This window comes from Betta splendens, chromosome 24 (genome assembly GCF_900634795.4).
Source record: "Betta splendens chromosome 24, fBetSpl5.4, whole genome shotgun sequence".
NCBI classification, from domain to species: Eukaryota; Metazoa; Chordata; class Actinopteri; order Anabantiformes; family Osphronemidae; genus Betta; species Betta splendens.
In genome coordinates this window covers 9,053,231-9,080,026 of record NC_040901.2, presented here as the reverse complement: position 1 = coordinate 9,080,026, position 26,796 = coordinate 9,053,231, and the positions used below count along the sequence as shown (strand labels likewise).

The following is a 26,796-nucleotide window of genomic DNA, read 5'->3' as shown; positions in this document are numbered from 1 at the left end:
CCGGAAACACTAGTGAAGGAAATCCAGAAGAGGCTAGTGGATTTCTTCTGGGGAGGTGTGCACTGGACTCGGGCGGCATTGCTATATTTGCCATTGTCAGAAGGAGGCCAGGGATTGGTGGACCTGAAGAGTCGTGTGGCAGCCTTTCGCCTGCAGAGTGCTCAACGGTACTTATACCACGATCCGCAAATGTGGACGGAAACAGCGACGGTACTCCTCCGCAGGGTAATGGATTTACAATATGATAGACACTTGTTTTTACTGGATTTGAGTAAAGTTGATCCTTCCCGGGCTTCACCCTTTTATCAGTCAATGATTCGGGTGTGGACGAAGACAATAAAGATTAATAGAGACTGCGAAATGTTCTATAGATGTGTGGCAGAGGAGCCCCTGTTCTTCAACCCGCTAATCCAGTGCAGGAGCCTTTTGTCAGTAAGTGTACAGAAGATGCTGGTGTCGGCCGGGGTGACAAAGTTGCAGGGGCTGATGGACGATGGGAATTGGATCGCTGCCACAACGCTGAGCCAGAAGACAGGGTCCAGATCAACAAGGTTTCTGCAGAAGTTGATGGAAGAGGTGAGGGCCAGTCTGCCTGGTCCTTTTAGAGAAGCCATAGGAAGATCCGTGGCGAAGGACGAACTGATCGACTGGCCAGCTTTTCCTCCATTGGGAGTTAGTGCTGCCACAGGGGAAGGAGGTGAGAGAGAGGGGGCATTGTTGTCCTTTCGGGCACCTGAGCTAACAGAACTATCAACGACACTGAGGAAATCCCTTTATTGGTTAGCGGTGAAGGTAAACAACAGAGGCTGTCTTGTGGATTTGCCGGAGTCGAAGTGGTCGGGTGTGTTGCCACCAGGTTCTTCTCCTAGAGGCAGCTGGAGGTCCCTGTATAAGCCTCCTATAGAGAAGCGCACTGCAGATCTACAGTGGAGGATTATACACGGGGCTGTGGCTACGAACAGACATGTGGCACATTTTGATAGGACAGTGGGTGGAGAGTGTTCTTTTTGTTCAACAGAGGAGAGCTTGCAGCACCTCTGGCTCGATTGTCCCAGACTGACTTCTTTTTTTTACCTATTAGCACGGTGGTTCGAAGGGATGGAGCAAGATCTAGAGAGGGAAGTTTTCATCTTTGGTCCCGTTTACAGGGCTTCCCAAAGACAGAGGGTCTGTCTGTTAAATTTCCTCATTGGACAGGCAAAAATGAGCATTTGGATTACAAGGAGGAACAAAATGAAAGGGGTGGGATGTTCAGACGTTGAACTTTTGTTTAAAAGCCTGGTGGCCTCAAGGTTAAAAGTTGAATTTGCCTATTATAAGATGGTGTCAGATTTAGATAGTTTTGTTTTTCATTGGGGATATAAGGGTGTGTTGTGTTCGGTGAACCAAGGCCTGCTTGTCCTTAAATTTTGACAAAATTTGAATGAGTGAGAAACACATAGATTATTTATTATTATTGTTATTATGTTTTGTTCTTTATTATTTTGAAAAGTGTTTTTTGATTCCTTATTTTTGATTACATTTTTTAAATTGATGTTTTCCTGTAAATATTTATGTGTGAATTAAACGTCTTGTTAAAGGTCAAAGGTCTCCTCCCTCCTCCTCTCCTGAGCACTAGCTGCTCCCCCACATCCTTGTTGTCCTTCCTTCCTCTCTCATCTCCCTGAGTGATCTCTCTGCTCCCTTCCCTTCGCGTGGATGCTATTTGTAGGTTGTCAGGCCCCCTCTCTAGCTGGCTAAGCTAATGGCCCATGTCCCCTATTTAATGGCACTCTTATGTCAGTGCATAGGCTGCGGGTCATAATAAAAGGCCACAAAGCCACCACGAGTCCTTCTGGGCTCTAAGTGTTACTTTATATACTCCACAGTCTCTCTCCTCTCTCCACTTTTCTATTAGCCCTTCAGGTCATCCTTCTCCTCCATGACATGGTTTCTTCTTTGTCGTCCGTTGCCAAATACGTTTCTTCTTTTCACTAATGTCCTTATCTTTCATTGCTTCTCTAATTTTTCGTGGCACACTTTACATACTTTGACTTATGTCCCATTCAGACCTTCGTATAAGCTTTACTAGCATTGTTGCTGAAAGCACACACAAAATAAATACAGCGGCTTGGATCTACTGTATCACTTACTTTGTTTACTTACTATGAATAACACCAGTGTGAGACATTTTGTCAATGCAAATGTCACATTCGAGTAGAGAGGACAAAATGAAAGACATATGACATATGAGCGCGGTTACAGGTGCATAAAGCACAGCTGGGAAACAAACTGATTGGTAGAAAGGAAAATGATTCAGGGCTGCAGGAGCGGGAATGTGGGGCGACATCTGCATTGAAGTACAGCAGGAGACGACGCTATGCCTGCATGCTAAGAGACGCGCTGGCCTATGGCTTTTCTTATCTTCCCTAGCAGTGCATAGGACTGCATGCGTATGAGGAGCAGGATAAAAAGAACAGAGGAAAAGGCTTCTCCGTGGAGGGAAGCAAATGGAAATAGGAGCGAGTGTGTGTGTGTGTGTGTGTGTGTGTGTGTGTGTGTGTGTGTGTGTGTGTGTGTGTGTGTGTGTGTGTGTGTGTGTGTGTGTGTGTGAAGAGGACGAGAACTTCCTCAGCAGTTTGTTTGAGTGTTTTTTAGCGAGACGCTATCTATCCGGGAGAAAAATATGAGCAAGAGAAAGATGAAGTATCCAGCGCTGTCTCGGACCGATAGGTTTGTATCAGAGGCTGCCGCTGCTCGACCTGATACACACACACACACACACACACACCTACAGACATAATCACGCGTTAGTTAAATGTCTCCACCAAATTAATGTAATTGGCAGGTTGGCTGAATGGGTGACGTTTGGAATTAGGCTCTAGAACATCATGTTGAGATATCACCTGTGTGTGTGTGTGTGTGTGTGTGTGTGTGTGTGTGTGTGTGTGTGTGTGTGTGTGTGTGTGTGTGTGTGTGTGTGTGTGTGTGTGTGTGTGCGTGTGTTTCTGCCCGCATTGATTAGTGCAGCGTGCCTTTCCCAGTGCTCAGTGTTGCTTGGCAGAGGTTTCCAACCACCTCGCTCTGCATCAAATACATCCAGACGCGCTCGCTGCTGCGGCCTTTCTCTTGTCTTGTACTTTCAGCCTCGTCACACGGTCCGACAGCCCTCTCCGTCCCCTAAAAGCGCGGCACGGCGCTCGTGTAGCTAGCTGTGGTCGCAGCGCGGCGTCTCTGAAGCAGCGCTGACCTGTTGTTTAAAGACGAGAGCAGCGAGTAGCCGAGTACCTGTGCCTCCATCCTGACCCGCACTCCGGCTACCTGTGGAAAGAGGCTCAGGCGAAACAGACTGCCTTGCGGAGATCACTGCATCAACAAAGCATCACTTTAGTTTAGATGTCCTTTCACACATCTTTATGCCTCACTCTCTAATCTTCTCTCGCTCCCACTCTCCTCTGTGATCACCGTGGGCCGTGTAATAGCTGAGCCACCGTGGCGTTTTCTTTGAGTTTGGACTTGTGATTAGTCCTGGCCTGTTTTGTTCTTGACTCATGCTATGTTATGATGGACCTCTTTACTAGACTGGAATATAACATAATATATAATGCAAATAAAACGTATTAATGTCTGGGGCTTTTCTGGATCTTGGAGGGAAACAGAGCGGCCGCCGTCAGTTCCCTCTTGTGGTTGTTTCCGTGTTCTCCGTTTTGATGGCTTCCCCCCCGTGTGTCGCCTCTGAAGCCAAATCCAGCCTCTGGCTCGGCTCAGGTTGCTGCCGCTCTCTCGCGGGACGCCTTCCTCTGGTTCGCTCGTCAAAGCCGTGCTGTGTGTTTTTAGGTGTTCTGGATCGTCCGCCTGCTGCTCCTCCTTTGCATATTTCCGCGTCTGCCTCTTCCTGCCTGCTTCACACTCGCTCCCCGCTCTCAACACAGTCCTTCTGTATTTCGAGCACATGGTTTTAATGTCAGCGCCCGCTCTCCGTTCACTGTTCTCTCGGCCCTGTTTCCATTACCCAGCCCTGGTGTCCTAATATCTCCCTCTTGTACTCGCTGACCTCTTTCTAAGTCCCCTAGTGTTTCTTACCGAACCCGGGCTCCCTGATACTGTATGATAATAACGACACTCCAGGGCCTCAGGTGTAGCCCTACTCTACACGAGAGCCGGTGGAAGTCATTATCCTGCAGGAGCGCTGCAGCGTAGCGGATCAGATTGGGTCGGCCCTTTCTGGGCCTCCGTACAGTAAACAGCTGTGCTCTTCCTGTTTTATTCATGTACATCTACAGTTCTAAGACCTCGCGTTCTCTGTTTGACGTCACACACGTACTTGCTGTGTGTTTCAGGTTGTAGGCTAGCGCCGGATGCGGGACGATGTCATTGTTGTTTTGTGTGTGGTAGCGATGCCAATAATTGTGGCCTGTTAACAATACTTGCTCTGTATGCCACACAACTTTTTCAGTTTTCCCCGGGGCAACAGTAAAGTGTATCCATTTGTCACTCCCTCATGTATAATTCAGATCGGGTTGCAACGCTCTGGATTTCTCTCCAAGACTTTTCTACTCAGTCCGGCCAGATGGAGCCTTAGCACAATTCTGAAAATACTGTATATTGTATTTGTAACATATAGTTTGTACCTAACATCTAATTGCCACATGTAATAGTAATGTTTGGTCTCTGTCTTCCTCTCATCCATCCATCAGTGTCTCTTCAGGACATTACCATGAGGAAGGCTTTCAGGAGCTCCACTATTCAGGACCAGCAGCTGTTTGACCGCAAGTCGCTGCCCGTCCCGCTCCAGGAAACCTTCCAGACCTGCGAGCAGCCGCCACCCCTCAACATCCTCACACCCTACAGGTCTGAGTCCAGTCAAATACGTATAGTAAAACCGCACGCCTAACCCAGCGATCTCACATGGAAGCTTGACTTGATTTTCAGATTAAATGTCTAATATTTCACATTGTTTGCATGTCTTCAAAGTGTGTTGAGCTCATCTTGGAGCTGCGTCAGTATGTTATCACAGGCAGGCTTGTGCCTCTTTCACACCAGGCATTTTTTTAGGCTCTGGTGAGAGTTAAAAGGATTCATGTGAAGATGAATAATCCATAAAAAGCTCTGCTGCCCAGAACCCCTCCCTTTTATTCCTCTGTCACCCTGCTGTTTTCTCACCCCTCCTTTTCTTCTCACTCGCCCTCTCACCCCCCTTTTTCTTCCTTCCGTGACCCTAACAAAACGTGTCACCCTGACCAAGCCAGTTAGATACAGTGCGGTTATACAACAGTCTCTATTTCCTTTGCGTGCATAGATACATCAACCAGGCGTCAGCTGGAACCGCTCTTAGCCTCCATTTGATAAAGTGGGAGTTCCCTCGGGCTCATGGTCCAGTACTGAGGATTAATCTGGCTTCATTTTCTGAATAAAACAAATATGAATTGATGATCAAAAACTGTTGCCGCTATAGATGACCGCTAATAAACTGACTAAATACCTCCGTTATAACTAGTATTATGTGGATCACTGAAGTAAAACGGGTGAAATACTCTTTTTTGTGCTAATTAATTTGAGTTCAATCTTCATACAGTTTTCATCCCAGAGCTAATTTGTTCATAAGCTCTGAATGGCTGATTAGGATTATCATGGGTGATGATTTAATTTCTATGATTCATAATTTAAAATGTTGAACTTTTCCGTCCAATCCCTTCCTCTTTTGCTTTTCTACCAAGAGGCTCCCTGGGACGCCACAGCCTGAGAACAGCCGCTTGCTCTCTTCCTTATAAAACCAAGCACACACACATCAATTCACACATGAAATATACAAACTAAAGTGTATATTTGTTGTTGTTCTTTATTGGAACAGTGCCAATACTGTAGCTGTCTCTCCGCCTTTGCCTCATCCCAACATTGGATTCTATTCCCTTCCCTTTGTTGTGTTGCATTTCATTAAACTTCCACGTCTTCCTTTTTGAAGCTGGTCCTTTTCATGTCTTGCTATTCCTCTCTTCGATGGCATCACTGGATAATTGTGTTCCAAAGTGTGGCAGACACTTGGTGAAGGCTGCTTTAAAAGTCGCATTTTAAAGTAGACTTTTGTCCACTAAATGGTCAGAATGCCTCAAACTGTAACCGTGACAAGGAGCCCCGACATTCCCTTCTATTCAGCCTTTCCCACACATAAAAGTAGAAGTAGACTTAAACATATATTATTCCACTTGTTTGCAGAAATGCATTTTAAGAAATTTTTTTTTTAAAATAGGAAATTTGCATATTATGTAGATTCTCTCACCTCATATTTGTAGTTTATTTTGTATTGTATAAAGTAATTTAGAAAACCCAGCACATTGCACACGGTGAGCTGTAAATATCATTTGCAAGCTGCCAAAGAAAAAGAAAGCCATCACAGGGCTGTCCCGACTTTGATGTGAAGTAATCTTTCTAAACAGCATCTATGGGTGGTGTGTGTGACAGTCGCCTTGTCAGAAGGAGCATTTGATGTGGTAACTACCTGCATCTGCCAGATGTTGTTTTTTTTTCTCCCCTCCTTATCATCACAGCACCGTTTCCCCCGTGACCTCCACCGACAGAGGCGTCTGAAACGAAACAAGAGAGCAGCAGAGTGAAGGAGGAATGAATTATAAGGCTGGCCATTAGCTATTATTCATGACCAATGGTAAACAGATATAATGTGGAGCTAGAGCACACAGGACAAGACCGGCGGAAGTTACTGCTCCTCAATATACCCCTCACTATTTATTTCTTTGTTCTGCAGCTATGAGTCAGTGAGCAGCTATTCGGATTAATTGTCTAATGTCAGTAGTGAAAATCAATACCTAGCTTATTGTTGTCCACCTGCAGGGACGATGGGAAGGAAGGTCTGAAGTTTTATACAAATCCATCGTACTTCTTTGACCTGTGGAGAGAGAAGATGCTGCAGGACACCGAGGACAAGAGGAAAGAGAGACGGAAACAGAAGGTGAGTGTTACACCTCGCAGGCACCGGGCCCCAGATGCACACGTTAGACTTTTAAACTTTCATGCAACAGTTGCTTCAGCAGGTTGAGGTGAATGAAGTTTAGCAAGCAGGGAGCACATAAAATGAAAAGGAGGCGACAGCTGACGTGTCGTCCTTGAATAAGCCCATGATTCAGTGGTAGATTCACAGGTCTGGCTCCATTTCATGCCGTCTAATGCATTAATTAGCCACCACTCACAGATTTAATCAACTCTTCCTCCAGTCAGCCCACTTACCTCTTACTTGTGTGATCGTTACATCTAATCAATGGGAGCATCTGCCCTTCACTTGCCTCTGCGCTGTGCAAAAACAAACAGAAGCATTGTGAGCAAGCGCTGCACACACGGGATCTGATGAGCCTCACACACACACACACACACACACACACACACACACACACACACACACACACACACACACACACGCATCCATCCTCAGCAAACTCTCTGACCCCTTACTCCAAAGAGAGAGGTCCCCCACCCTCTTCACCAGGAGCTGTAATCACCACCAGCTTGCATTTAAATGCGTGGGAATCGCAGCTCATGTCGTGTCGGTGAGAAATAAGGAGAGTGATTTCCCAATGAGTGAAGAGGATATTGCTTTTGGTCATGAGGTTTTTAATGATTGTGGGATTGGTGTAGAGAGAACAGATAATTAGCTGTAAGGATTAATGATTGCATTGTAACGTCGTTGAGTGTTTAGTATTCATCAGCTATACATGGATATTTTTAAGCATAAAATGAAACCTCAGGCTTGTTTGCGCGTCAGGAGGCCGACTTTTCCTGCTTCAAAGGGTTATGTTGATATGACCAAAGCTCATTCCAGTGATTTCATTCTAATTAAAACCTCGGGTGGGCTCAGATTGTGATGGCCTGCTCCTTCCCTCCCTTCACCGCACTGGCAGTTAGACAGACCCCATGGAAAGTCCTAGAGGACGATTCACAGTGGAAGCAGGACAGATTAGAGGAATTACACACGCATATTTGTTGGTGAGCGTAACCATCGCGGCAGATAAATGGTCTGAATGAGGATCAGGGAAAACAGTGCGCGGAGGGTGTGTGTGTGTGTGTGTGTGTGTGTGTGTGTGTGTGTGTGTGTGTGTGTGTGTGTGTGTGTGTGTGTGTGTGTGTGTGTGTGTACACGTAGCATGGAGAATCAGCTTCTGAAGGCGAGACCAAGATCCAAATCAGCCAAGAGCTACGGGACCGTGCAGCTGCAGTGTCGGGGCCTGACAGACCAACACCTGTCAGTCAGTGTGACCCTGTCTGAGACTCGCTGCCACCACAGATAATGTTTCAGCTCCCTCTCATTTTCTTTCAGTCTCTCTCTTCCTTCCCACAACTTTGTGCTTCGCCGTCACAGCCAAGGACTAGGGTTTAATTAATACCACAATAGTAAAATTAATTACATTTTGCTCTTGATTATTAATGAATGTCGGTAAACACCAGATGACGAGGATATGGAAAAAGAAACATCTACAGCTACTTAAACACAACACACAACAACATCGACCTCAAAATACTACACGTTTATAACTGACACAGCCTCTAAGTAAGTAATGAGAGGTCAGGTCAGCTCTTGACCACAGGGAACAAAAGTTATTCAAAAGTATTTCTAAATACACCCTTTTTAAGAAGTGCAGGTCATGAAGGTTCATGAGTTCATATCCCACACTACAGAGGGGAGATAATATCGAATCAATTATTTTATCCCAAGGACCACATTTGAGTGATGTGGTGACAAGCATTCAGGGTTATGGTGTAGTCGTAATAGCTCTATTTATTCCAGAGGAGTCATAGTTGTCAAGCAACCTTGATCTTTCCTCACGTACAGCGTATGTATGATCCATCAGTACAAGATGAATCTCTTGTATGAGGATTACATTTCTGAATAACCTATACTTTACCTCCCTGTGGAGGCTGAGATGTTAAAGCTGGTCCTGATGCAAAGCTACATCAGTAAAAAAATGTTTTTACAGTGTGAAGAAGAATAGACAAGAGTTCAGTCACATGTGTAATTAAATTCTTCACTACTGGATTTGAGCTGCACTGTACAGTATTGTACCTGACAGAGAGCCTAGTATCTAATATTTCCATTTCCAGTAGCTGTGTTAGACAAGGTGGCCCGGTCATAACTACTGTAGTTAGTTAGTCTAAAAGCACATTCACACACACTGTGTTACAAACAGGCAACGGATTAGCAGCAAGTCAGAAATGAAAAACAGCAGCGAGCAAAGAGAGGACGAGAAAGCTGCAGATCCTTAATCTCATTAGCTCTTGTGTTAGCCTCAGCCTCAGAGGATTAGCGGTAGACTATGTGCTGAGCCATACGGATGGAGACAGCGAGAGAGTGGGAGGAAAGTGCCAGGGACACGGGAGAAAGTGAAATGAGAGCGGGAGAGAGACAGGAAGTTGGCAGGAGAAACAAAAAGCCGGAGCTCGAGTCCAGACTGCATCCAGGTTTGTCTTCAGCAACTCCATCCTCTGTGGAAATGACCCTATGACTCTTCCACTTCCTCTTATTTAGCACATTTAGAAGTTTTTCTTATTCTGTATAAACGTCCAAAAGCAGCAGTGCGTGTTTTGGTCCAAGCTTGAAAGCTCACTGTTGCGTAATAGTACAGCTCAATCACAAAGGCCTAAATGAATGAGAGTAAATGTACAGTAATGAATAGTTAGACAGGAAAGAATACAGTTGTTGTTTCCAGTTTCGAGGAAATGATTAAGGCCACACAACAAAATGCTCCTCTGTGTTAGTTGTGTGGGTTGTAGGTTGCAGGTAGTTACAGTAACAAGGTGTGAGCCTCTGACAACAAGACATTCTGTGCAGAGATGTGCAGAGGCATGGAGCTAATCATCCCGCTAGCCCCCGATGCTTGGGTTACCGTGCCAACCACTCGGTCCCCTCAAGATGCTGGGAGCACGGGGTTGAAGCAGTGACCCTGCTACTGGCCGTCACCCACTGGCTGTTTGTTTTACTGGGACCTGCTCCAGTGGGAAACAACGAGCTTGTAGCGTATTGGAGCTGAATGTGCTGATCCTTCATTACACGCACACATTAGGGGATTGATTTCACATTATACGTGACCTTTGAACATGAAACATCATCGCCTAGCTCTGAGGTCTTCATTCCTTCCACCTCTGCTGCTATACATTTTCTGGATCCTCTAACACTTTCTAACTCTGCGCAGCTGGAAATGCTCTATCTTGTGTTTCCCAAGGACCTCATAAGAATCTTCTCTGAAACCCCTCCTTCCTTCCTAACTCCCCCAGAGGTAAGACCCCCACCCCCCACCTCCACAAGGACCACCTCCCCCACAGTAACACGCTAGCCTGCAGCCCTCCCTCACCTCACTCGTCCTTTGGTTCAGTCTGGACTAGAGGCCTCTTCAACTTCAAGACCATTACTAACACCCCTCCACTATTTACTGCATCTGCATCCCAGCGGGGGGGAAACACTTAATATGATTCTAAGCCAAGGGGCAGGCTTTCAAGGTTTTGGATTAATTGTACAATGTTTGGGAAGGACGCCCATGAACGCACATTTAAAGACACCGGCCACTCCATCATGCTGGTTTTAATACGAGCCATCATAATGCACAATAGCGTAATCAGCAAAAACATATTCAAGTAAAAAATCAGTAGCTGCACATGAATAATACACAAGTATGTACAAACTGAGTAGATCATGAGCAGCAGCAGTAATGTTTGTCCTGTTAAAGGCCCGGTGTTGTTGTCAGCGTGGGCCGACGGCCGCGTCTCCCGCCGGGGGTCATTCATCCGCTAACGTAGCTGCAGCTCTGCTGACTCAGGCGTATTGATCACGCACTCAAAATAAAGGAAGGCACCAAAGTGTGTGTGTAGCATGCACAGGCACAGCTGCATTCACAACAGCTGTGACAAATGCATAAATGCGTAACATGTCTAAATGTTCTCTGTTACTATATTCCAGAAAGCCAGACTCTATAAGGCTCAGAGAATGTCCGAGGCCTGTAGGTTTGGATATTTGACCTCTTAATGAAGCTTCAGCCTCGACGGACAGCGTTGACCGGCTGTTTGGAATGAATTCTATTAAGTCGGTCCATTTAGTAGCAGCAGGAGGCAGTTTGTTGTCTCCCAGTGTGTGTGCGTTGAGTGTGGAGGCTTCGCCCCTCAGCCACGGCCTCATCAGGGCTAATGGGCCGGGACGAATCAGAACCTAATCAATGTGCGTTACCACTAGTATTTATTCCTGAGCTCCACTCGGCCCGGCTGCAGCAGTGGATCAGCGGCGGCAACGCCGTTCAGCTGGAGCGGGGGAGCGGCCAAAGTGTGATGAGTCACACACCTGTGGACCGGCACGCACACACACACGCATGCACACAGGCGCGCACGCACACACACACACGCATGCACACACACACACACATGCAGGAGCAGGGGAGCGGCCACAATGTGATGAGTCACACACCTGTGGACTGGTACGCACACACACACACACACACACACAGGCACACACGTGTCGCCTCTAGAAGTGAGACAGCAGTAGGTGTTTGGGGAAACGCTGTGTTTTAGTGCTCACCACAATAAAAGCTGATTGTGTAACGACTACACTCCGCACTGCAGCCAATTAACCACACTTTAAAGTTGGCCGCCGATGTTGTCTGTCTGAGTTGCCGTCAACAAATCCCATGGAAAGACCAAAACCAACAATGAGATAATCCCATTAACCAGCATTGTCCCTCTGGATGATACATTTCTGTCTTATGATGAGTGGACAATCATTCATTTGAAATCTGCCCCACATGCAGAACAACATCGCGCTGCCTGTGTGCTGTGAGTTACATGGAACAGGGCCCGGTTTGAATGTGCCTTTAAGTTTCACCTGCTTAGTTTTTCAAACCATAAGATTTGTATGAAATATCTATTAAACACTGTGTCATGAATATATGAATTCATATATAAAGTGTGTTTTACCTAAACTGTTATCACGTCCTAACATGGCTCTGGACAAAAGTCATTGAGAAGGCGTCCTGTTGCACATCACTGTTTATTCTTTGTGTGTTGTGTGTTTGTTTTGCACGTCATCCTTCAGTGTGTGTCCTGCAGTAGGTCTCAGTCTTTCCCATGAGCCCAAAGCCCTGTTTTGTCTCTTTATTCCAGCGAGGTCTCTCTCTTTATCCCTCGGTCTTGTGTTTTCTCGAAGGCTGTGTGTGTGTGTGTGTGTGTGTGTGTGTGTGTGTGTGTGTTGCCCTGGACTGGATGTCCCACCTGCATTGTGACTCACCCAGCTGTGCACGTTTGTCATTTTTCTGTTTAACAGCACTTTTCCTCCCCCCTCTTCTCCCCCTTTTGTCCCCCTCGCTCTCACCACCCACCGTTTTTGTCCCCGCTGACGTGTTGTGCGTGTTGTGCTCAATCCTGTGCCATGTTGGATTTTGTTGAAGCCCCCTCCCCTCACCCCCAGTGCTTCTCTTGTGGTTTTTGTTTTTGTTCTTGTAGTTGCAGGACCCCCGCATGTATGATCAGGTCTATAGGTACTTAGACCGTCCAGGGCAGGTATGTGAAAATACAGCGTTCTTATGTGTGATTTCTGTTTAAAGTCAGTCATGCTGAGACCTGGGAGGGAGGGAGTGCTGTGATGATGATAAAACCTTTGTTACTGCGTTGTGAATTTGGCCTGAGTCTGTCAACGAGCGCTCCCTGCTCCCATCCCAGTGGATGAAGCCTCATCCTTTAAGTCTTTATGAAGAGAAAAATGTTTTATTAGCTGATATTAAAAGATTAGGGTGAATTGTTTGTTAGATGTTTAAAGTTTGGACGAGCGTCTGAATAGCCATAAAATGCTTTTTACTCATGTCTCTCTAATGTCTCCCACTTGTTAGTCGCTCTGTCTAATCTGTTACCTCCTCTCTCTCTCTCTGAACCGTCTCGTATGGGCTCGTCCCCCCGTCACCCGTCCTGCCGAAGCTGAAGGCCATAGACCGTCCGCCGGAGCCCGAGAAGGTGCCGCGTGCGCCTCACGACCGCAAGAAGGAGTGGCAGAAGCTGGCGCTGGGCGCGGAGCTGGCCCAGGACATACCTGAGGACAAGCACCGAGAGGCCAACGGCTCTGCCGGTTACCACGACAACAGGTACCCTCCAGACCCAACCCTCCGGCTGCGTTTGCGTGTGGGCGGTGGGACGTTTAACGGGCCTGTTTCTGCCTCCGCTCCCAGGGCCAACCTGTACATGGAGCAGCTGGACGGGCCCTTCTCGCTGGCGGCGCTGCCGTACACGCAGATGAACGAGCTGCTGAGCCGCACCGGCGACAGAATGTACACGCGGCCGCACGACTCGCCGCCGCCGCCGCCGCCCGTGCACCCGCTGGGAGAGATCAAGCCGCCGTCTGTGATCAGGTGGGGAGGCGTCACGCTCACATTGAGCTTCCATCACCATGTGTGTGTTTCCACCTCTTCTATTATGGATCAGGTGGCGATAGTGAGTGGCATTTCATTACTTTTCCTCCTTCGAGTGTTTATTCTGTGTAAGAAGATGAGGCTTTTTTCGCTCCGATGGAGCCTAAAGGAAGAAGCGCGGGGAAGAAGAGGGGCGGACGAACGATTTGAGGGTTCGGGGACAAAGGCTGGAAGAGAGGGAGGAGGGCAGGATCGATAGCGTTAAGGCCGCTGAACATATTGCAGGTCATTTTCTCTGCTGTGCATTTGCTGCTTAGGTCACTGTTTGACGGGACGAGAGATCAGAGGGAATGATTAAGGCTGCGGCTGCAACAGCTCTGGAGGAACATCGCATTGATTTTCTCAGCTGTCTTCTCTTACTCTCAGACTCCATCGCCGTCTTCATCTGTCCCCTGTATTTTATTTACTTTCTCAGCCCTCGCTGACCTTTAGCTCCAAACTCTCCTTTACTTCCTTTTAAACTTACTATCATCATTATACTTCATCTCATTTTCTCACTTTTCTCTCTTAAAAATCCTTCCCGACACTTAATGTGGCACATTAAGAAGATACTAGTAGAAGATACAGCCTTTAGTGTTCACGGTGGAAGCACTCAGCGCACCATTTTCCTCCCCCTTCCTCTCTCTTTCTCTCTCTCCCTCTCGCTCGCTGCGCTTTTTGTCTCCAGCAACTTTCTCCGTAGGAAGAAAATTGATTGTGAGCGCGTCAGTCGTGTCGTGTTTGTTATTAGCTCCGTCCGCCCACGCAGCCTCAGCATCAGTGAATGGGCAGCGGTGATAACATTCTGCCTTTTGGTGAACAAGTTATCACACACACACACACACACACACACACGCACGCACGCACGCACACACACACACACGCACGCACGTACACACACACACACACACGCGCGTACACACACACACACACACACACACACACGTCCTCCAACCTCTGATCAGTGTATGGACCGTCTGATGCTGTGATTTCCAGACGGGTGGTGACGTTAAGGCTCCATCAGCAGTGGGATCACTCCATCCACACTTCTGAGCCTCTCTGAGAACCGCACTCATGCACCGCTGCACATTCTTAATTGAAAAGACCCGATTTGTCACGTAAACCATTAACTTTTCATTTTGCTCCCGTCTCTCGTCCCTCCAGCTCCAGTTCGGGCTTTTCCGACAGCAGACCCCAGTCTCCGGCGCGGACCGCGGGCCTCAACTCCAACACCCCCCCTCCACCGCCTCCCCCCCTCCCTCCCCCGCCTCCCCCGTTGCCCTGCGCGGGCCTACGGGGCACCCCTCCGCCCCCCATCCCCCCCCTGCCCGTGCAGCAGCAGCCGCCGGCGATCCCGCCGCCGCCCGCTCCCCTCCAGATCGCCCCGGGGGTGCTCCACCCCGCCCCCCCGCCCGTGGCGCCGCCCCTGCACTCCTCCTCCCCGGCCCGTCTCCAGCAGATCCTGGACAAAGGCGGGCAGTCCGACAGCGCCGTCCTGCCGCCCCCCCCTCCGCCGCCGCCCCTGCCGCTGCCCGGGGCGCGGAGCTCGTCCCCGTGCCCGTCGGGGGCGCCGCCGGTGCCGGCGTTCCCGTCGGCGGGGGCCATGGCCTCCTCGCTGTCGCACGCCGTGCACGACGTGGGCGCCAAGAGACACCACCCGGCCAACCTGCCCCCCATCAGCGACGCGCGCAGCGTCCTGCTGGAGGCCATCAGAAAAGGTGGGTTGCGCCGTTTGCGCAGGCGCAGGCGCTCGTGCCCCCGGCTCACGCGCCTCCTCCCCTCTCTCCAGGCATCCAGCTGCGGAAGGTGGAGGAGCAGCGGGAGCAGGAGGCCAAGCACGAGCGAGTGGGCAACGACGTGGCCACCATCCTGTCACGCCGCATCGCCGTGGAGTACTCGGACTCCGAGGACGAGTCCGAGTTCGACGAAGGCGACTGGATGGAGTGACGGCGGACGCGTTGCGGTCCTCCCTTCCTGTCCAGCTCCTCTCTCATCTCTGTCTCGTCGTGGTTTGTGTTCGGAGGCGACTCCTCGTGTTCCAAGACAAGTTCTTTCATTTCTGCACTTCCACACAAAACTTGTTTCTTATGGACTTCTTGTGACAGAAACCCCCATGTTTGCTATTATTATACATGAAAGACTCAAGAACCACTTGTTTTTTGTTTCATATCTCTGTGTCAATGTTAGAAAAAAAAAACGAGAATAAGAAAATGAAAAAATGAAGGCATGCTGCATAAGGCATTAGTTCTCCAGCACAGTTCTGCCCCCTGGTGGCTCGACGTGGCATTGAATGAGTGATGTTTTCGTTTTCTCATCTGTCCTTTAGCCTTTTTCTGCCGGAGCGCTCCAGTCTCTCCAGATACCGTGTGAAAAATCAGCCTGTTGTGTTGTTTCCTTGTCATCAGCACTGACTCTATTCACCGCTGGTACGTCGTCATGCGACGATAAGGATGTTAAAGCATATTCACGTACACATTGGCCTCAAGCCCAGGGAAATGTATGCCATGAGATTGAACCTGAGAGCGGCCTGCAAAGAAGACCACGGTGACGCGCTGAGTCATCGTTTTGGATACGAGCTCCTGTCCTTCTTTTTAAACAGACGCTGAACGTCAGTAGATGGTGTAGAAGTACAGAATATTTCCATCTCCAGGTACAAGCCTCTCGGCCCCACTAAAGGCAGCTGCCCCCCCCCCCCCGACCGCCTCTGACGAGAAGCCTTACCTCGTTTGGGTCTGTTGTCCAGAAGGAAGCGTCCCGCGTGATCCTGCCTACGAGACGACCACACACTCTGCCTTGGTTCCAACGCGTCCGCCATCGTTCTCCATCCGTTCGTCCGCTCTTTCTTCTACTTGCCTTATTGTTCGTACAAAGCGTATCGTTGAGTTGATGAATGTACTGTGCTGTTACTACTTACTTGCCTGCGCTTTTATGGATTTGCCGTTTCTATGTTTGGGAGGAAAAAGGGATGGGGAAGAACTTGGTTTAAAAAAAAAGGTAAGATTAGATCAATACTGTATAACAATTAACTTATGTAACTGTTGACTGTAACAGTTTGCTTGAAATGATTAAAACCTAATGTTATGTTTCAGCAGTAATTGGCCAGACTTTAATTTTTTTTGTATTTTGACCCTGGAATCAGTCAATCGAGGCCGGATGTTTTGTTTTTGAGAGAAGCGTTGTCATGGCGACCACGGCCCCTGACTCCCGCTGCTGGGCACGTCGCCTTAGCACCTGATGCACACGGATTAGCGCCTAAATAAAATGTGAGCTCTCACCACAGTTCGCGGTAGCTGACAGGAAGGAGCTGATGAAAAGAAAAAAACATTTGTCTGAAGGGAAATGATGAAAAAACAGATTTAATTACCAGATACGGCATGTTCTTCTGTTCACCGTGGGATGATGCCCAACTCTTTCACCTCCTTGGAGGAAATTGCCAGATTTGTTTTCCTCCCAAATCAGGCAACGCATCCTGCTCCACAAAACCAAGTGTGTCACATCACTGGTTTATTTTGACCCTTTTTTTCCACACAGTTTATACAAAATCATAACTTCTACATACACAACCTGAGAAGGTGAATGACATTTCATCTAGTTTTTTTGAAGTATATACTATTTCTACTATAACAATACTGCTGGGCTTGGGAGCTGAATCCCAGACGCTGCAGGGACTCGGTGAAGCTCGTCAGCAAGAAGACAGGGTCACGATAACAAGACGAGTTAAGGTTCTGATCTCACCTCAACCGAACGTTGGTGAATCCACAGCCCGTCTTTCTCACCCAAACAGCTCAGCAGCCGCCTTTGGGATGATGCCGCCTGAGTGCTCGTCCACTGGCTGGGATCCCAGCATGGTGTGAGTCTTCCCACTGCCTGTCTGCCCATATGCCGTGATACACACATTATAGCTGCCGGGAAAAGGAGGGAGTCGTGGTTTAATTAAGGCTGAAGCCACGGTATAATCATTTTTAACTAGGAACTAGGAAAAAAAACACACACAACTCATCTGATTTATAAACGGCTGCTGGCGATGAATGGACCCACCCTGAGCCGTGGTCAAGAGGCAGGACTGGCCGCACCCTGCAGAGAACACTGATTGTCTCTCCACTGTGAACCTCCCCCTCGCCTCCGCCAGAGGGCGCCCCAGAGCCGCAACACAGGCCCGCAACCCATCACAGAAGCGGGACGAAAACTCACATGGACTAAGCACCGCAGGCTCCGACTTACTCTGAAGCCGGTCTCCGTGTTGACCCTTTGAGAACAAGCTGACCTGGGACTCCTCTTCGTGGTCTTGACGTGGTTTCCCCATACGCTGAAAAGCAACATAAGAATGACTAATACCAGACACCAAAAATCAGATAATGATAATGAGCACTGTCCCAAAAAATGGCATTTCCCCCATCAACACACACAATGTGTCCTCAAATAAAAAAATGACACACTATTAATTAATTGATTAATTAATGTGTGTTCTGTCCACAGTGATCGAATCTCAAGTGAAGAAGCGCGTTCTCGCTCTCCTTTACTCTGGAACCACAAGGAAACGTATTCAAAATGTTCTGGATGTTTTAAACCACTGAGAAAACCAGCAACAATTTTTATAATGCAGCCCCGTTTCATATTAATTAAATCACTATGACGCAGTAACAGATTAAAGTGTGTCCGACTCCTCGGCCTCGGCTCAACCAACGTGTCTGCTGGGTGAACGCGCTTTACCGCCGGCGGCCGGTAGAGGGCGGCAACGCGAGAAAGGGGTGACGAGTCAAGCGGAAATGCGACAACCCACGAAGAAGAAGTGAAAGCAAAAACACGTCCGCACAGTCGTAGTTTCATTCAGAAATTAGGATACGTTTCTTCACAAAATGACTAAAGTAAAAGATAGAAGACGAGAGAAAATCAGCGTCGCTACAGAGGTACAGTAACATGCGTCATTTCCGTGTTTCTCTCCAGCTCTGGCTGAACACGGTGTATGTTTATTAGGTTATTATTAATATTTTTATGAGCCTGGTGCCTGATGTTTCCGTAGATTGACCGTCTGGAGCAGCGGAGGGCTCGTTGCCAGGACAACCTGGACCGGGCGGACTTCAGGAGCAGGAAGGAGGCGCTGAACGACAGAGAGAGGTGATGGACGCGCACCTTCTCACTAGGTGCTAACAATTAAATATGATCAATGGGGCCTTTATGAAATCCAGTGTCCTTCCTAATCAGCCACATAAAAGCTCTCTGCTCCACAGGCAGGAACTGGAGGATGAGGTGACCATCATGAACGAAAGGGTGCAAAAATTAGGTGAGTAATAGTAATAAGTGCCATTAAATACTGGCTTGTTTACGGAAAACACAGGAGTCTTGTTATTCTCATTTAGACAAAGAGCTGGAGACCCTAAGAGGAGAGAATCGGAAGAACATGCTGCTCTCAGTGGCTCTGCTCGCAATTAGTGCGCTCTTCTACTACATGTTTTTCTACAATGAGGAGGACGCGTGATTAAAACAAACTCAGAACCATGATGGTTTGTAATAACTATGGGTCCAGAACTGTGAACTCAAGGACTGTTGATGGGATGAAGTTTAATATGCAACAAAGACATCTAACAATATAGAACAATTTATATACAGTAGGAGGAATACATGGTGTGAGTCAGACTGTTTGTACAGTATGTGTTCTGGAACCTTGCAAATTGTATTATAATTATACAGCACAAATATACTATGAAGAACACATTGCACAATGAGTAAATGGACCATTTTTTCATGAATGTCTTAAACAATATTCTTTTTGGGAGCATGTTTTTTGCTGCTGCTTGTGCTGCTTATGCCAGAGTGTTTTGTCTGCAGTGCTTTTGGAAAAGGTTCAAATGTATGAATATGCTGTATTATGAGTAGAGCAGCACTAGAGGGCAGTCTCTGCACGTGTCTATTTCCATGTGGGGGGGGTAACAACAAAGGAACATTTCTGATGTTGTCTGTATCACTAAGCTCAGTTTGTTCTGGTCATCTATTTAAATAACACTTAAAATACTATATTAAAATAAAAAATGAATTATCAAAATAATTAAATGATCTTTAATTGAATGTATTAATCTTAAACTAGGGGCAAATTCAGTCATATGTACAAGAGGACAGCTCCATCAGTGTGTGTCCTGCCTCCTACACAGTTCTCACCAACGCCGTGCACACTCACTAGCTCATCCCCAGATAAAGCAAAGGTAAACAAGCTCATTACGCAACACTTCTGTGGGATTTAAATTGTTACTGACACTGAAGTCTGCATTTTAGTGATGTTACAGCTGATATTTAAAACACAGAGAAACGCAATCATTCAAATGTGAAAAGCTATATTTGAAAACTTCCCTAAATACACATTACTTTCAAGTTACTCTACTACGTCACCGCCTTGTCTACACTGACCTTGTGTACGGTTCTGCTTTACATGACACCGTGGCCCCAAGTTATGTATGTAGATGACTTACATAAATAATAAAATAGGTGCGTCTGCGCAGCAAAATGCCAGATGTCACTTTGAATTTGTATGGTTCACAAGGAGAAAGATGCCGGATCTCTCCCACTGCAGGTGGAGGTTCAGTGTCAGCATCATTCTGTTATGTAAGTCATTTAAAAGTTGTCATCTCGGCTGGTAGTGAACCTTTATCGCTGTTAGATAATATCATGGAGGGCTGACCGTCGTGTGGTCAGTTCTAGCTTAGGGCATCATTTACTGGGAACCTAAACCCAAGTACAGGAAATACACATTTTAAGATTCCCAAATACCTTCATTTCAGTTTTTTTTTTCTAATTCATTATTGTTTTGAGAAGTAAAGTAAACCCCTGCTGCCTCTGTCATAACTCTGTCATGACATAATTGCTTTTTATACAGTAGAGCCACTTCACTCTACTTATGCGGCATTAATATAACTATAAACTCATTTCCTTCACTTTGCAGGATAAAAAGCAGCTATTCATAAGAAATTTAGGCATCATGCTCTCATACTGATGAAAGTAATCTCCCCAACTCCTTAAGCTGCTCATGGCTGAATTGATCTGCATTTTTAATCATCCTCCAGGCACAGCGAGGATTCTGCTCTTAAGTAAATATGAGACTGTAAATGGGAGACTGACTGAGAGAAGAGGCGTAAACGTGCGACAGTAGCTCAACAGTACTGTCATCGTACTCTGTACTGTCCTGACTGGGGCTGGAAGGTGCAGTGAGTGTCTGGGAGAGGAGACGGGGCTAATGGTGGTTAACGAGGCGGAAAGAAGCTGTGAGAAATGGTGAGCGAGCTTATAGAAGAAACAGACAGTACTGTATGTGAACGGGCCGCTGCCACGTTCAGTTCTGCCCAAAAACGACACCGATCAGACTCTGAGCTCTTGCTGCTTCGTCTGCCATCACAAGCTTCTTATTATCCTGCAGGTCAAAACGACCTCGTATGGAAAATAATAAAGACACTTCCTTGAGGATGATACTTTCTCGTTCTGCCGGAGGAGTTTTGAGAGAACTGTGTTAAACATTAATTTCAAAACATAGCTGAGCCCCAGGCAGGATAAATATTAAGCATAATGTTTTGGACAGCTTATTCTGGTTGAATGAGCGGCTCAGCAACAAAAGATGGACAAGACAGTAGGACAGAATGGATGGAGAAGGATGCAGAAGGTTTAGACAGGAAAGCAAACAGCACCTGAAGGAGGTAAACGTTTAAAAATGATCAGCTCACAACAACACAAAGTGTGTACAGTTACACACTGGGGTTGTTTTGCCTCGTGTGGCAGGTATGACTCTGTTCTATACGTGCTCACACTCAGCAGGGACGGGGAATATACAGTACAATGCACAATACAGGGCCGCTCACAGGCGTCACACGCACGCCCACTCACAGTCTGGAGAGATACCCAGGAGAAAGGCTCCTAACGAGCCCCCCCCCCCCACACACACACACACAGTTTGAACAGGCCATGCGGGCAGGATGATGAGGACTTTCATAGCGAAGCAGATTTTCTGTTTAAGGGGCAGACCATTGTGATTAATGTTATTACCTAGTACTAAAATATTCAGATTAACAGTACTAGTTACCTGGATGGGGAGTAGGATCTTATCTATCTATCCAACTTTCCTGCAATGCCGGTTTCGTAGAGTATGAATATGAAATGACAACCAAGGGGAGAAACAAAACAAGCCATTTGTATGATTACACAATCGATATCACCGAAGCCTTTTCCATCGAGCTAATGACCAGCTCAGTAATAGTAATGTTCCTATAGAGAGCACTTGCTACACCAGCACAATTAATGTTATTAATGAGGGAATCATACGACTGTGTACTTTGGTGATTGCCTGGAGAGTTGCTCCGATCAAGTGTTACATAATTCAGACACTGCCCCTATTTAGTCTAATGGATGTCACATCAAAATAAAGGTCCACATGTGAACTTTACTGTTGTCAATATTAACCTCTTCAACGGTAGAGTCCACTTAGCTGTTGAGAGTAGATGACAAAGGAATTGAAATGTATTTCAAAACATTTTTTGAGATAAACTAATGTTATTTGGGCGAGTGAATGTGATGGGGGGAATCTAACACCGACACTGAAAGACGAGACGAGATGGAAGTCAGTCGAATGGCAGGAACTGCCGGAGACGCGTCTTATTCACGTATATGCGACTGTTCACTGTCAGGTGACAATATAGAGAAGCAGGAAGAAGAGGCCCCCTGCGGAGCGGGGGAGAAAATGCTTCTCACCCCTTGGTGACTTTTAGCTCCTTGTTTTGGTTTTCAGCCCTGGTTTCAGCAGCTTGCTCCTAAAAGCTCGATGCACATTAAGCCCACACCGACTTGGACGAGAAGCCTTTTAAAATGCCATGGCAACTGGGTGAACTCCAGATGAGACACGATGGAGAGCACCAGAAATACAAGTAAATAGACTGTGATATTATTTTATGTCTACAATGCTACAGAGTCCATAAACGTTTCCTTTAGACAACAAGCTTATGAAAGATGACCCAACATTGAGAGTTAGACATGTATAGAACCACTTTTGTCTTTATGAAATGATGGGAAGATGAGATTTGTGCATTCAAGGACGGTTTCCCTTGTTTAACAGCGCATCTCTGCCCCCGCGTGGCACCAGGAGCTGCATCAACATCCTGGCAGACGTCGTTCAGCCTTTACAGGGACTTATTATCGCCTCTCCCTTCGCTCTGTCACACACAGATACGCGCGCAGATAGAGGCTCTCGCTCCTGCGCCGTCGAGACGAGAGGCCTACGCAACCTTTTCATTTCCTGCAGGGGAGTGCGTGCGGCGTCTCCTGCCGATGCAGCCGTGCACCGATGAGAGGGGGACCTGCGCGAAGTTTCACCCAATGCAGCACGTTAAGTGGGATTATTCCCACTCAAGCAGAAAGGGCTGCGGTCAAAGCGGGGGGCGCACGTTCTCACACATGTGGAGCACCTCTCGCGCGCGCGCACACTGGGCAAACAGGACTCAAGCGCGTCCGCGTGCACGCCGAGGCGGTTTCGGCGGGTCGAGGTGCCATTAGCCTCTTCAAACAGACCCACCTGCTCCGGAGGGAGCGCCTGGAACACAGCGGCGGCCGCGCACAAGCAAAAACAAGCCGGGAGCTAAAGTACGAGCGACACTCAGGACACGTGGAGGATTGAATTCTCTTTATTCCTCTCGTAGAAAATTCCATCAAAGACGAATACAATACAAAATATAAAAATGGCACAGGGTACATTTAGACATTTAAACACAGTAAGGGCTATACAATACTGCTTTGGCATTTCAAAAAACATAAAGTGCAAGATTTTCCATGACCTTTTCTCACTTAGATACATTCACAGGTTTGTTTTGTCTATTTTTTGTTCACAGCATTCCCAAAATCTCCTCCTAACTTGTGTTGAGACATAGTAAAGTGCAGATATAGTATGCATGAGAAACCTTCAGTGTTTGGGTCCATTCACTGTCAGCCGTGAGCAGATTGTCGTGTGTTTTTGCCCTTGGTTTCCTCACGCGCGCAGCCCTATAGCACCTCGTTAGACCTCGCTGGGTGACCTGGAGCGGTAGGAGCCGTTGGCCTGAAAGCAGCCGCAGAGAAGCATGTAGATGGAGCGCTGGATCTCCGCGTTTCTGTAGGCGTAGATGATGGGGTTGATCATGGAGTTGTAGGTGGCTGGAAGCAGCGTCGCGTACGTGTACACCGACGGGTACTCCCGCTCGCCCACCAGGCAGTAGATGGCGAAGGGCAGCCAGCTGGCGCCGAACGTGCCCAGGATGATGGCGAGCGTGGACACCCCCTTCTTGGTGGCGACGTAGTGGGACGTGGCGAAAAAGTGCTGCTGCAGGGCGATCTGGTGCGCGTGGCGGCACACGATCTTGCAGATTTTGAAGTAAAGGGTGAGCATGAGCACGAAGATGGCGAAGAAGGAGGTCGCCAGCAGGGTGACGTTGCTGCGGGTCAGGGGCCGGACGATGCTGCAGGAGGCCGGCTCGTCCAGGCAGTTCCAGCCGAGCACCGGCAGCAGCCCCAGGAACAGAGACACCCCCCAGGTTCCGACGAGCATCAGGTGGACGTACTGCAGCGTCTTCTCCGAGAAGTACGTCAGAGCGTTGTAGAGAGAGAAGTAGCGGTCCACTGTTATAGCCAGGAGGCTGCTGATGGAGGCAGTGAAGGAGGCCACCAGGAAGCCGACAGTGATGAGGCTGATGGTCTCGGACGAGATCACGTACTGGAACACAAAGTTCAGGATTAATCCCATTCCGGCCAGAAGGTCGGCTGTGGCCAGGCTCCCGATCAGAACAAACATGGGAGTCCTCAGCGTGGGCGTGTAGAAGATGATCGCTACCACTATAGCGTTTTCACAGGTGATGACAGTGCCGGACATGCAGAGCATGATGTCCCACGGGTTGACGGGGAACTCCAGCGGGGCGGTGGAGAACTCCAGGCTGCCGTTGTGCTCTGGAGACTCCACTTCCATCCATGTCAGACCCTCTGCAGGCACAGGAGTAGCAGAGGAGTCATTCACCACCAGCGACTCGTTCATATCTCCACGCTGTCGTCCCTTCGTCCTGTTGCCGGGAGGTAAACAAGGAGAGTTAGCACAGGGTTAAAACTCTAATCGACTTAACATTACAACACAAGGAACGCGTTAAACCTGGTGTTATGTTTTCTAGGCTGTGTAAAGTGGGTTGTACAGTAGAAACCAGATATTTTATCTGGAAGAGCCCAGTTTTAATTGGTTGAACCCGATAATGAAGTCGTCTAAAACATGGACATTGGACATGTATTAATGCAGCTACAGAGGAACAGCTGTTGGGGAAAAGGTGGCTCAGCGTTTTAAACCTTGGAGCAGCGAAACGCACAGGAGCTGTCCGTGGTGCTGAAACTACAGGCGCCGTAAATAACCAGAAACATCACATGTATCATTACTTGCGACTAAAAATGTTGTTCGGACTGATTAATGGTTACATTGTAGCTTTTAGCCTGCATATATCCGACAACAAAATTATATTTTAGAGAAACAATTTAAAGTAATACAAAACTAGTAAAGCCACTTAAACCCAATAATTGTATTGTCCCTCTTGCTTAGAGAAGTTGTGACACGTACCTCCGTGACAAAACGGTCTGAGCTGATGTCGTCGCTGAATTCACAGCCTCGTCCGACGGGAAAAAGAAATGTAGAACTAGAAATAAATGGAGGAACGCGCTCCCGTGGTCCGTCTCAGGTGAAGCCCTTGGTCTTGCTGTGCTTCCCACGCGTGGGACAGACACGCAGGGCAGAGGTGGCGTGAAGCATTGGCCGGTGTTCAGCCCGGTGAGGAAGGTGAACGCGCCGAGGACGAGGGCGGACGAGAGGGGACCGAGTCGCGAGGACGCGGGAGGAGAGCTTTAAACGGGCGTGACGTCACGGGGGGTGGGAGGGAGAGAGGGAGAGAGCGAAAGAGTGGATAAAGTCCCGTTCTCGCCTTAGCACCAAGACTCCTGCGTACGTGAACGCCACACAGTACAAGCTCGGAGCTTCACATTCAACAGGTGGAGCAAGTCAACAAGTGTAAAAGCTTTTATTTGGGCCCAAACCAGGGCGGACTTTACTGCAAAATTATGTTTAGTCTTTAAAACGTAGATTGAACATAATTCAAATTTCTTCACAGTTACAACTGGTTGGTTTTAAAAATGGCACTGACAACGCTCTCAAGTGTGTGACTCCTACGTGGAAAATAATAATTGCTAGTGGCCAAAATTTGGCAGAGCCAAAATGAGCCTTCCAATTTCTTTGGCTACTCTGTTGCTACGGCAACCAGCGCCGTTTGGCTGATGCTGAAATGCCCATCACTTTGTCAGATCTGTGGCCAAGCACAGATCTTGAACAGCTTGTTGGTAGTGTCAAACTCAGGTGTGAGTGATGCGTGTCATTAACTTAGTGTGTCCTCACTCTCTAGTAGCTAATACCATATGCATGCACACCTAAATACCAGGATGTCGTCTAACAGTGGGTGAAATCTTGGGCCACAAACAGGAGTGGAGAAGATTCAAAGCAGTGTTGCATTATGGTAACCAGTACTGGTTTCCAGGCAACCGCTGTTTGGCCACCTTTTGTCAGTGGACTGCAGACTGGAGAGGGGGTTGTTTTCATTCATAAGCTAAGCGGTCACATGAAGTGCCCACTGACTCATGTCCTCGAGGCCTAAACAGATAATATACTTTAAAATATATTTTGATTGTGTTCTGTGACCGTTTTTACCCAATATAGACGCTCTTCAGCAGAGATGAAGATATTTATCTGAAGCTGCACGTGTCGGGAGGATTCACCGTAATGAGACACCGGCTAATAAAAATGTAAAAACAGGACAACAACAGGGTCTTTTTTTTTCTTCCTCCTCTGGAAACACGTCCTAATCGTCTGCAGCCCCGACGGCAGCAAACAGCGACAGCAGCACGCTCGCCTCCAGGAGCACGCCTGCTCTCACGTGCACATGGACAAACAAAGGCTCAGTGACTCACTCACTAATGGGACGAGTTCCTTAGAAAGATACTTACTGGGGGAGAAAAATGGAGTGTCTGCAATTATACATGAAAAGGGAAGATGAGACAAATGAAGGTTTAAATGATTGAAGGAATCGAACGGGATGAGGAGACGTCCGTCGGCGGGGGGTGAGGGTGGAAAATGGGAAGTGTCTGAGAAATCTGAAGCAAAACACGACAGACGCAGTTAATGTCAAAATGCAACACCTCCGTTTACTTGCAAACCTGACCCACTTTCACTGGATTTAGTCAAGGACACTTACACGCTCCACGCACGGTATTGTTCCTGGCAAACAAAATGAGCGGCGCGTTCACAAAAGGGACGGTCACATAACCTGATAAATACGTCTGAGTCGCTCCGTGCGCTCGCCGTGGCGCAGATGTCACCGTGACT

General features: G+C 47.7%; 3 protein-coding genes across 5 annotated transcripts in view; 2 read left to right on the top strand and 1 right to left on the bottom strand.

Moving 5' to 3' along the window:
- wasf1 (WASP family member 1) overlaps positions 1-16,488 on the top strand; it is a 36,758-nt gene extending 20,270 nt beyond the window's left edge. For 2 of the 3 annotated variants that reach the window (XM_029140549.3, XM_029140551.3), the window contains exons 4-10: positions 4,677-4,830; positions 6,826-6,943; positions 12,463-12,519; positions 12,931-13,094; positions 13,179-13,358; positions 14,562-15,115; positions 15,187-16,488. In XM_029140549.3, coding sequence (XP_028996382.1) covers positions 4,677-4,830; positions 6,826-6,943; positions 12,463-12,519; positions 12,931-13,094; positions 13,179-13,358; positions 14,562-15,115; positions 15,187-15,344 — 1,385 coding nt within the window. In that variant the 3' untranslated portion in view covers positions 15,345-16,488. The remainder of the gene's footprint in view (positions 1-4,676; positions 4,831-6,825; positions 6,944-12,462; positions 12,520-12,930; positions 13,095-13,178; positions 13,359-14,561; positions 15,116-15,186) is intronic. The other variant, XM_029140552.3, reaches the window with a different exon arrangement.
- Positions 16,489-18,147: 1,659 nt separating this feature from the next.
- ccdc167 (coiled-coil domain containing 167) lies at positions 18,148-19,117 on the top strand. Its single transcript, XM_029142157.3, has 4 exons — positions 18,148-18,304; positions 18,418-18,512; positions 18,626-18,678; positions 18,755-19,117. The coding sequence occupies exons 1-4, from the start codon at positions 18,254-18,256 to the stop codon at positions 18,871-18,873; spliced, it is 318 nt and encodes a 105-aa protein (XP_028997990.1). The 5' UTR covers positions 18,148-18,253; the 3' UTR covers positions 18,874-19,117.
- Positions 19,118-23,031: 3,914 nt separating this feature from the next.
- LOC114850170 (G-protein coupled receptor 6) lies at positions 23,032-25,279 on the bottom strand. The gene is made up of 2 exons (XM_029142170.3): positions 24,988-25,279; positions 23,032-24,448 (listed from the first exon to the last, which is right to left on the bottom strand). The coding sequence occupies exon 2, from the start codon at positions 24,421-24,423 to the stop codon at positions 23,416-23,418; it is 1,008 nt and encodes a 335-aa protein (XP_028998003.1). The 5' UTR covers positions 24,424-24,448; positions 24,988-25,279; the 3' UTR covers positions 23,032-23,415.
- Between the last annotated feature and the right edge of the window lie 1,517 nt (positions 25,280-26,796).